Below are 12026 nucleotides of genomic sequence, written 5' to 3'. Positions count from 1 at the left end.
CTTTTACAGGGACATCAAACATGTAAACTTTCACAAGTGGGAATAAAAAGTAAGGAATTTACAGCATATTCTTAAAGTACAAAAAGCAAACAGCAAGGAGAAAAGTGCTTAATAAGAAACTGAAATTAAGTCTAGCCCAATTCTTATTTCAGTTTGTGCCATAAATTCTCAGCTGGATTAAGATCTGGACTCGTTGCCGGTCTTGTTATGAAGTTGATGGAAACGTTTCAGTGCCTTGGTGGCAAAGCCAAAGTGTTGAGAAACAACTTCATCCCCAATGTTTTCTTCAGGCTGTCATCTTTCTTTGTTTCATTTCATTGAAACTACCTTTCTTTTCTTTCTTTTTTTTTCTTTTTTTTTGGTTCACAAATTACATTTCCTTCAGTCGATTTCTTTCACTTTGACTCAGATCTGTGCATTTGCATTCCGGTTCTTGTGAAGAATGTTCTGCTATGTGCTTCCCAGACTATATTTCTCATGATCTAGAAGTTTCCGCGTTGCATTTTGTTTGTACATTCTTCAAACTTTTGGCCACAGCTGAGTCGACTGGAAACAAATATCTCTGGCACACTTGAAGGTTTGATTTACCATTTAATAATTTCTTCCATTGTTCTATTGCTCTCATGTTATGGCATTTCCCCCCTGCCAATCAGCCATGCAGGTGCAGCAGCTCGTTAGGGTTTGCAGGCACCCTCTTCATCAAGCAAAAAAGGAAAAAAAAAGAAAAGAAAAGAAAAGGATCCATAATCAAAAGTTTTTTGGTCTGATAGACTTTCGTTTTGCAGTGTAAAATGACAAAACTTCAAACATCTGTCTCCCGATGCAGCAAAGTTATAAATCACAGTTCTGTTTTAAAAGACAGGCACTACCAAGTTGATTCAAACAATAACATTCTTCTTAAACAATGAAAGACATGTTTAGTTGGCTTAAGGTTGTATTATTGCAATCTCAGCAGAGAGCTACGCTGATGGTCTAAGCAACACCAAAGGCTATGAAACCCTTCGATTTCAGAATATAGATCTTCTATTGAGGCTTCAGTGTGCGCCATACATCAAACTGGCACGCCGACAAAAAGAAATAGTATATCGTTAAGAAAACTTAATATTTTTTTACATTTATTTCTGAAATGAAACTGGAGTATAATGAAATCTATTAATGTATCGGAAACGCAGAAGTCTCTCCGGAAACGGAGAGACTTCTGAGTTTAGTTGAGGACGCGCCGGAAGTCAATATTTAAAGGTAAACGGGTTTTGTGCTTGAAACCTGCGTCACATTTAACGGTATTCATTCTATTTATTTCCACTTCATAACTACATAATGTGTTTGAATATGTTTTCGTAATGTACTAATATATATATATATATATATATATGAAACTATAAAGTCTTTTATTATGTTGCATCTTCATGTGTTTACAGACAGAAGCAGTCTGTGACCAATAGGATTGCTGCGTATATGTGGCCTCGAGAGTTCGAATGATAGCCAATCAGAACTCACGATCGGAGTTAAGCAGCCAATCACAGTAGACGTTGAAGCAAAGCGGGACGTTCTGAATGAGAACTCGGAAGTTTTTCTTGTTTGTTTCTTCAGTTTGGTTTTTTCATCTTCATTTCGGTTGATCATTGAGGATTAAACCGAAACTAATGCGGATTAATGTTGCTTGGGACACCCTGTAAATTATATCGGCTACGTTTTTGGAGTTTCTAAGACCAACTGCGGCCGTGTGGGTAAGTCGGAAATGATAAAAAAAAAAAAGGTAGAAACGCTTCCCGTTTTGACAGCGCTGTGTTAAACACGTCAGGAAGTTGAACTGAAATGTTAAAATCACAGTTTATACTTTCAATTTCTTTCCTACTAACTTTAAAAAAGTTTAAAGAGATTTGTTTTGGTTTTCACCTTAGCGTAATGTCATAGTTTGAGGCTATTTTAGATGTTTGGTCGCTCTTTATGTCGTTTCAGGTGTGTTTTATAGCTAAATAAAGTAAAAAGTCGTTAAGTCGTTTCTTGTCAACCTAACATGAGTTGTTCTGTTTCTTCTTGATGTCAGGCTGCTTGCTGAAACATGGAGGAGTTGTACACCTTGGACAGGGAGGTGGGTAGGGGCAGCTATGGTGTTGTGTTTGAGGGCCACATGGCCAAAACGGGACACAGGGTGGCTATTAAACGGCTGCCCTGCAGCAACCCAGAATGCATTGAGCTCTACCTGCAGGAGCTGTGGGCCATGAGAGCCACCGCCAAGAACCATGTCAACGTTATCGCTCTGCACAGCTGCCTCCTTCAGACCGGATCCAGGAGCCTGAAGCCCCTCAAACCTGGAAAACTCCCCCTGCGACTTGTGGAGTCTGTGCTCAAGGGGAGTGTGGTGAACCCGCAGAAAGGTCGTAGAAGCAAGACCTTGTCGAACACCCCAAGGAGGACGAACTCTGCTTCCAGACTTCAGGACAAAACCAACACGGTGCTGGGTAGAAAAAAATCTGAGGAGGGGAGGAAATCGACTGGTTCTGATTCCTTGACCCCGCAGCGACCTCCGAGCCGAGCCATGAAGAGGTCAGCCCAGAGAGAGTTGGAGGAGGAGGATGAGGAGGAAGTGGAGCAGGCTGGATCTCTGCGCTGCCTGGCCCTGTGGCTGGTCATGGAGTACTGTGATGGAGGTGACCTGAATCAGTACCTGCTCTCCAGACCCCCGGACGCTGACCGCAACCACAGCGTGGTGCTGCAACTCTGCAGCGCCGTGGCCTTCCTGCATGCATTGGGCATCACCCACCGAGACCTGAAGCCGGACAACGTCCTGGTCTGCGTGACGCCCAAAGGCCCCGTTATCAAGGTCAGGTCATCAATTTGTGGTCTTTCGTGATCATAGATTTCCGGAACTTACTGCGATACATGATGGTATTGTTTGTTCTCTTAATTCAAAAGTACTTTATTGATCCCAAGGGGAAAATTAATTGTTATAACTCAAATTATTCAAGATTCGTCAAAGAGTTTTAGATGGTGATTGCTGTGGGCAGGAAGCGTCTCCTGTAGAGGTCTGTGTTACAGCGACTTTGAAGGAGTTTCAGACAATTTTCTAGTAATAGTGGTAATGGTATAACAATACCAGTTTGAACTCCCAGAGATCATTAAACTTTAATTTTGTAAGGAACACTTAAAACTGGAACTGGAAGATATTTTAAATATCCAATATAAGTAAATAAAATGACCAAAAATGTTAAATAAAACCAGGGTGTCTGCCCATCCTTAGAAAGTCTTAATTTCATGTAAAATTAAGGCCTACCTAGACTGATTTAAAAAGTATGAAGGTGGGCCTTAAATACATGTGAATCACTGACCAAAATAATAATAAATAAAACCAACGTGTTCAGACGTCCTTCAAATCTTGAATTCATACATCTAAAATTAAAGCCTTAAAATATCTTAAATAAAAAAAATAGTTTGGCCTTAAATACATTAATCACAGGTCTTAAATTTAGTTCAGGCAGGACTATTTAGCTTTAAAGCTAGCTGTTAACTGTATTGTAACAGAAAACCTTAAAACTAGCTTTTTGCTAGCAAAAATGTCAGTTAGCAAAAAAAAAAAAGCTAGCTTTTTGGTGTCAATCATGGGTGGAGTGCAAATGTATTGCCTGTTGACTGGACAACATTCATAAGCAAAATTTGCACTTCAGACAATGCTAATCATCCTCATCCTAAATGCAAATTATGGAGCTCATTTTATTATATCATGTAATTAATTCAGTTATTGTGACAGACTTAGTCATTACAATGTCTTCTCGAAATCTAGTAGTTTTTAGGAAATGCAACACTGTTCAAATTTGATGTTTAACTCAGGTTATTTTAATGTGATGGAGTCTCTTTAAACATTAGCGTTGCTACAAATTCTCAGTTTTGAGTCGGGACTTTGACTGGTCCATGTTAGTACGTTGATATGTTTTGATGTGAGGCATTCCCCAGATTACCATGGGGATTGTTCAGGTTGATGTGACGAATTAGTTTTCCACCACATATAGCTTGAGGCAGACTGGAAAAACGGGAACGCTTGGGGGGCTTTCAGCAGTTTCCTCACAGTTCTCTCAGCTGCTTCTCAGATTAAAGCGTTAAAATGTGAAAAGGTTCTATAGGTAAAGATACACAAATGGTCCAATTGTTTGAATTGAGTAAGACGTACTGAAAAAAATACTGAGCCTAACGCTCAGAAACATTCTTTTTTTAAAAAAAACCCCAAAACAAACTCCTTAATTAATCAGCTACAAAAACACTCTTTCTTGAGCAAACCATCGTCTCAGACATCCGTCTTGGAAAGGCCACTCTGTGTGTTCTTGTGTCGGGTTTAGCATTCTTGGTAAGAGGCGCAATTAGCAGTTTGTCTTGATTATGATTATCCTGCCACTCCTCAACTAATCGCTTGATCTGTAAACCATCAGGGCCAGTGAAAAATGTCCTTCAGAGTTTCCCCGAGGTGAGGGTCCATCATCGGTCATCAAAGCCAGAGATATTCAATAAAACCTATTAAGAGTAATGAAGCATTTGAGTTGAAACTTCGGCATGTTTGGCGTTCAGTAAGAAAAACGGACGAGCAAACTCCTGGAGAATCGATGCATTGATTCTCCAGGAGGAATGATGATGTAAAAAAAAAGTTGGAGTAATATCTGTAAAACTGTTATCCATTTTTAACCACACCACCTTGCAAAAGTGAAAAAAGTTCATGTCCCTTACTTTTTTTTAATCACATTACAAACACAAATTTTCACTTTTGTGGAAGAACTTTTTTTTTTCTACATTCAAGTCAGTGCGGTAGAAAAGTAACATCGCATTTCACCCTGAACACACCATCCAAACTGTAACACATGGTGGTGGCAGCAGCATGCTGTGGGGATGCTTTTCTTTAGCAGAGACCAAAGTTGGTCATGGAGGCAGAATCCAGTTTCAGACGCATCATTTTCTATTGTATAATATGACTATGTGTGCAATTAGTGATTGTTAATGTGGCAAAACGAAGAAGGTTTAGGAAATATGTACACTTTTTGTAAGGATATTATCGTGCTCAATGTTTTCAATCCCTCCTAAATACTTAATTTTATCATGTAGACTCGTCTCATTTTCTCTCCAGTCCTTTGCATTTCTACGCTGCCTGCTCTAAAATAAGTAAATAATTAAAAGCCAGACTCTTTAAGAGCAAACTATAAGAGATGAATTCTAGCTTAAAGTGTGTTTTCTGTTAATCAGAGAAAAAAAAAATCCAAACAACTGATGCAGGATATTAGAAATCCATCACCCTTGAGTTTATAATCATGACTTTAACAGCTGAATAATTAGTAGATTTAGACAGAAGAGCAAACAAATTGTAGAATTAATTTGTTACGAGGGGAGAATCTGTGCCAGCCCTTCAGAAAGCTTGATGTTAGACATTTACTCTTAAAAAGTCTGGACTCGGTGAAGCAGAAGAAATGGTCTTGAATGAAGACTTTTGCACGTTTCTTTGTCTCAGTGATTTGCTGAACTGAATTGATTGAACCCAGAGAACTGGGGGGTGGCGGGGGGGACGCGTGGTCAGTCTGAAATATTGATCAGTGATTACCAGCAGGCTTCATAGGTGGTTTGCTCTGACTTGTCGTTTATGTTTTGATTGTTGGTATTGATCTTGCCCCCCCTCCTCCTCCCCCCCCCACACACACACCGGGGTCACTGCATGTACCGCTCTCTTCCAGTCACACACAAATCCCAGCTTTAAAGGTGCAGTACCATGTAAAATCGACTTTTTTGAGCCTTACATCATGTTATAATGTTGTTCCTTCATCAAAAACATACCTGGAGATTTGTTTTGATTCTTTCATGCATGTTAAAGGAATCCTTTAATCTCCCATGGCAACCATTGAGCTGTGCAAAACATTTGGGTGTACCTAGTTCCACCTTTCAGGTGTAGCTCCTCCTCTTCGCTGCAGTTTCCAAGCTTCTGCCTCACAGAGCAACCCTCTCCTGTGACTCCCCCACTCAGCTCCTTCAGACTAGCCAGCTGCAATTAGCGAACACCTGGTGGAACTGAGCATCGGCAAGATACTTCTCAGTGCAACGTTGGTAAAAAAAAAAAAAAAAACGTTGTTAAAGGGTTAATAGAGGAGCCATATTGTGAAGACTTCCTGAAAGTGGAGCTTCATAAAGAGCAGGAGCTTCTTAAAGAGTCACAGACCCAATTTCTAGGCTCTGAATCAGGAAGTAAAAAAATTTTAAGTGATATTTTGTATATATACAGGTATAACATTTTTATAACAACTGAGGTTGACATAGTTAATTGGCAGTGCCATTTTTATAACACACATTGCCTGGAAAACATATAACAGTGCCCCTTTAAACTGTACTGTCTCTGGTTTCTCTGGCAGCCAATGTGGCAGAAAACAAGGCATCAGTTCAAACATGACTCCTCTCACATTGCACTTCCTGCAGAACTCATCTCAAATGTCAAACACATTGTTTTTTCCCTCCCTTTCTTTTCATTTTTTCTACATCTGTCTGCAACAAATCTCATCAAGGTGGCAGATTTCGGCCTGAGCAAGATGAGCGGCGCCGTGGCGAACGGCGAGCAGTGCCGGCAGCACTTCTCGTCCACGTGCGGCTCTGACTTCTACATGGCCCCCGAGGTGTGGGGTGGGCTGAGCTACACGGCCCAGGCAGACATCTTCTCCCTGGGCGTGATGTTCTGGGCCGTCCTGGAGAGGATCACCTTCGTGGAGGAGGGGACGACGCAGGAGCAGCTGGGTGAGTGTCTGGGGTTGGTGACGCATCACCCCGAATCAGGTTTGATTAAACAAACTGCCGCATATTAAAAATGTCAGATGCTATACATCATACATTCATCATCCATGGAAAGGTGCAGTCCCACCTAAATGGCAAAGAGATGAATGATGATTTCTACTATCTACTTGTTTATGGATTATAGCAGCCGGAGTTCATAACACAAGCCAACAGCTCCTGCTCCAGCCGTCCATCCTACAGACTGCATGTAAGGGGAAGTTCTGTGTTTCCCAGGCACTTATGCCATTTCATAACACAATCAACTGTTTTAACTTCAGTTGTAAAAATATATACATATATTAAATATGACTTTTGAAATTTTACTTTGTAATTTAACATCTTGAAATTGGGCTTCTGTTTCTTTAAGAAACTCTGCTTTCAGGAAGTTGTCACTACATTGCTCCTTTATTAATGTAGACAACAGTCTCTGGCTACATTAGTGAGCTAAAGCTTTTTCATTTTTAGTTCAGTTATATATGTCCCCCATATACACAACTGCTGAAAATGTGTTATATAAATAAAATGACCTTACCTTCTGCCTACAGCTTTGTCCTTGTTTGTGTTTTTCCAGGCAGTTGCTCTTAAGGAACTGGGTTTAGAAAAAAAAGCTATAATTTATTATCCCAGTCTGTAGTTTGGTTGCCGCTAAATGTGGGAGGAGCCAACAATGCAGGTCTCGCCATGCATTATGGGTCAGATCTGCCTCGACTTAATTTTAAAAACATGATGACAGCACTAGGCTACAAGCTTCTTTCAGTTATGTTCAGAGAAACTGGAGTGCGAGTCGTTTATTTTTTTTGTTTTGTACTCTTCTGGTTTATTTATTTCTTGTCAAAATGATTAAAAGTTCCCGCTCTTTAAAACGGTGTACTACTTTCATAGTATTATTATCATAAAACTGTCATGAAGTCACATTAGCTGTCAGTTATTTGGATGCTATATCTTTACAAACAAAACTTTTCATGGCTTTTCCTCAGCCGCTGCATTCTGCTCCCCAAATCTCAGTCAGGCTCATCATGAGTGAAATTTCCTCCCGTATATCTTCTGTGTGCCGCTGAGATTTCAAACCGCCCCCCTCGGTCCCGTCGTGCTGTCAGAACCCAGCGCAGCCGCGACGCGTCTTAACGCCCCAGCGCGCCGGGCTCGGCTCTGCCTCCGCTCTCCGCTGTCACGGAGTAATGAAATGGCCGTAATACAAATGTCTCATTTTATTTTCAAAAAACGGCTCCAGCCGGAGCCGGTGCCGGGGGGGGGGAATGTGGAACCATTACTTCGAAGTTTAGCCCCTGCGGACCTCCCTGAGTCACTGATGCTTCATTTAGCTGAGTGAAAAGGGGCTGCTGTCGCAGGAAGAACCGGATCTCAGGAGACGCTTTAAAACGGCTAAGTGGAATTAGCCCCTGTAGCCATACTGTCAGTGAGGCGATGCAGAGAAGACAGAGATATGACTGCTTTTTTTGTTTGTTTGTTTGTTTGTTTGTTTGTTTTTTTGTATGCTGGGAGAAAATATGGGATCTGGATCCGATATTTGACAGTCTTTGGTCATAGTAAATCTTAAATTTGTTTGGTAGGAGTAACCCTGATTCCTTCAACCTGAAGCCTGTCACTGCAAGCAATAAATCAATTAATTGCATGATAAAGTAAAATGAGTGCAATCCTTTTCACTAAAGAGATGCTTTAAAATCATTGAAAAGCTGGCTGCAAACGTTTGACAGGCAGTACGAAGTAAGCTAAAAGATGATCTTTTCTTAAATGCAGTTTTGCTTATTAAGACTTGTTTCCATTGTTTTATTTATTTTGGCTACTAAAAATGTTTCCCAGTTTCAGGATTAAATATTCTTTAGAGATTCAATAAAAAAAATTTAAGTGAGTACACTTGCATTAATAAGCCATTATTATCACTATATTAATTGAATATGGTCTCAAAATAAAGTATCATTTATCGCAATAATTTCTGGGACAATTTTATCGTCCAGCGAAATTTGTTGTTGCGACAGACTCGATTGACCCAACTGGAAAACTTCAGACTTCAAAACAAAAGCGAACATGACTGGATAAACATTCAGAAGTTCTGTTAAATTCTCACTAACTTGAGGTTACTATATGAGTTTAGAATGATCAGTCTTTGTTTTTTCTTTCTGTTTCTAATTACAGGTCGTGTACTAATCCATTTCACTGTGGTGTACCTCAAGGTTTTGCATTTGATCCCTATTATTTCTGTAGCACATGTATCATTTTCAGCTTATTTTGAGTGCTTTTCCTATCATTACTATGCAGAAGATACTCTAACGTTCTTCACTTATTGAAGAAAAGGCAAGAAACCTTAATTTTTTCCAGGATTATCTTGATCTATGGAAACTCTCATTCCTTCATGTCCTTTACTCCTAAATCTACATGTAGGAACCTTGGATATAGTTTTACTAAGGTATTGGTAACCCTTGTTGGACAACCATGTTATACCACTAGTTCAATCTGGTGATATCTGTCTGTAAATGCTTTATGAAATCATATTACATACCTGATTTCAGTTTAAATTGTGACTCAAATTGGCATCTTATGACTGACCAACGTGAGATTCCTGTGAGAATCTCATGTTGGCCCATTCCTATTGGGGAACACAATTAACTCCTGCTAATGTGTAAAGTACTTGGTTGAAAAAATAATACCTAAAACCACAAAAAATATATACTTTTAGTGTTTATTGCTATGGTTTGTGATCATTCAAAGCTTAAGTTAGATTCAAAAGAAGAAAATCAAACAGTTTTCCTCTTCAAACTCTAAGCAGCACAAAAGTCCAAAGACAAAGTTTTATTTTTAGCCTCAGTAGAAACACTAATACAGGCTTTCAAGCGCAGAAAGAGTGGCCATTTTTATGGCCTATTTTCCTTTTTCTTTCTTTCTTTCTTTTTTAAAGAACTCTAATGGTCATATAAAAAGGTCCATTAACATAGTTTCATTCTTTCTCTAAATGCACAATTTATTTGACGACACAATAGTGGGTGGAACCTGCTTAAAAACCTAAACAACCTCAGGTTTTTGTTCCCTTAGACCTCAGTTAATTAAATAACTGACTTTACACAGAGAACCAGAACACTTCACATCCGGCGTCTGGCATTGGATTCATTTTTGGTGATTAAAACCCAGTTGAAAGACTGGAACAACTGTACTGCTCAGAAGTGTTAACCCTGTGATTAAGCACCAGTTGATGCCTTCTTAATTACCCTCATGGATAATCTACCTTCATTTTCGAAACGGGTATGTTTTGGCGATGCAAATGGCGCTTGTTTTAATCTTCATTAATCTACAGATTTTTGTCACTTAATCAACGTTGTACAGACAAACTCCAAACTCCATGACAAATGAGCAATTCAAGTTATTAGTCTTACCTTATCTACTGCTAAGAGCAAGAAGTTTGTTTTGCTTTATACAGGGGAAAAAATTAAAAAGAGGGAGTTTGCTCAAGTTCTTCTAGCGGATTAACAAAAGTAGAGTATTCACACCCCTTGAAGTTCTATTTTATGGGTTTTATCTCTTGGCCACTAGCTGTGCTTCCAATACAAAAGTGCGCAAAACTTTGTTGAGATTCCGCTAATGTTGGAGAAACACAATTTCGTGATGGCGGTGTTTCCACTAAATCCGAAACGTAACTGCAGTCACATGTGAATAAGTTTGGTCACGCGATAAATCATTAAACTCACCACACCACCATCCTCCGACCACTTCCTGTCATCGACTTCTTCGTCTTTTTCCCGCTGGTAGTAACATCCGGTTGTTGATCATGTGACTCGTACGACGCGAACAATGTGTTTCAGTTGCAGCTTTCTAATTTCGATATGACCAACAGAACCCATCTAATCCTAGTGCAACAAATTTTTAGCAAAAAAACTTGGAATTTCAAAAATATATTTGCTCAATGGAAACTTGTCAAATTCATAAAAAATGATTTATAAATGGAAAAGCAGCTATTTTCTTGTTACATTGGGTAGAAAAACCTTTTAAAAAATCTTAAAATGAAAAACAAAGCTTGGTTTCTCATTCTCTAACTTCACTCTGCATTAAACTCCTTTACATCTTCAACTTCACGACGCTGAGCTGTGTGGTTATAATGGGACAAAATGGGAAAATGTTCAGTGTGAGTTCCAGTGCTGGCCTTTTCCCAAACAAGTGACCCAGATCTCACAGACACCCGCTGTGTAAAGTCACATGTGATCACAGCAAAGTATGATTGAGTCATATTGACATAACTGTGAAATGAATCCTATTGATTTTTGTAAGTACAAGATCAAATATGATTGGATATTGACAAAGAACTGCCTCCCTGCTGCCAGAAACATTTCTTCTTTTGATGTTATATATAATGAAACACCTTTTGGCTCTTTGATAAATGCTTCTCTGCTCTGTCTGAACATGAAAGTATTACAATTCAAAAAAATAAACAGCTTTTTCTTGTTACACTTCAGTTTTTTTCTATGTTACTATGGCTGTAGTCTTGGGAAATCTAAAATGGATCGCCAGGGTTTTGATTTTTTTCATTAGTTTATGAGGTCTGTCTGGAAACAACACAATCCGATGTAAAAACAGTATTTCTGCTTAAAATCATCCAAAGTCTTTTCAATCTTAATTTTAGACTTAAAATTTAATTTGGTTAAGTCTTCAGTGCTAATGATTGCTCATTTGAGGGGTTTTTATTTGTTTTGTTTTGCTTTAACAATGCCTTGGCAGCATCCATTTATTTGGGAATTTTGGCTATGGTACTGGGTGTATTTAAACTATCAAAAAACAAGTAGACTCCTCATAATCCAGGGCAGCAGTTCTCTGAAAAATATATATCTATGGAGGCTTTGCCTTGAAAACACAGACTTCAGCTGTTGACTAAAAGAAAAGGAAAATGCTTTGATCACCATTCATTTATGACAAACAAAAAGTATAAAATATCTAAAGGGGTGAATAAATTTTAAAGTAACTACCTACAAGAAATGAAGGGGGGAAAAAACCCCAGCAAACACAGCAGAGTTGAGACTTACTGAGATTTTTTTTGGGAGCAGTGATGATTATGAAGTCTTCCAGCTTTGAAAGGAAGGATCTACGATAAACGCTCCTTTGCACACTGACGATGCAGCAGTCTGTCATTTAAGGAGACATAGCTTGTATTTATCATTATTCCTTTGTCATTGTGCAAGAAAGCACAACAAAATAATTTTTTTTTATATATGTGTGTGTGTGTGTGTGTGTGTATATAT

At 39.0% G+C, this 12026-nt stretch overlaps 1 protein-coding gene across 1 annotated transcript in view; it reads left to right on the top strand.

The window, feature by feature from the left end:
• Positions 1-1184: 1184 nt before the first annotated feature.
• The window catches only part of LOC103148814 (serine/threonine-protein kinase pdik1l), an 11653-nt gene continuing 811 nt past the window's right edge, over positions 1185-12026 (top strand). The window contains exons 1-4 of the mRNA XM_007567755.2: positions 1185-1280; positions 1419-1727; positions 2048-2824; positions 6525-6750. Coding sequence (XP_007567817.1) covers positions 2063-2824; positions 6525-6750 — 988 coding nt within the window. The 5' untranslated portion in view covers positions 1185-1280; positions 1419-1727; positions 2048-2062. The remainder of the gene's footprint in view (positions 1281-1418; positions 1728-2047; positions 2825-6524; positions 6751-12026) is intronic.

This window comes from Poecilia formosa, unplaced genomic scaffold, assembly GCF_000485575.1.
Source record: "Poecilia formosa unplaced genomic scaffold, Poecilia_formosa-5.1.2 Scaffold213, whole genome shotgun sequence".
Taxonomy (NCBI): domain Eukaryota; kingdom Metazoa; phylum Chordata; class Actinopteri; order Cyprinodontiformes; family Poeciliidae; genus Poecilia; species Poecilia formosa.
This window is presented reverse-complemented; position numbering and strand designations above follow the sequence as displayed.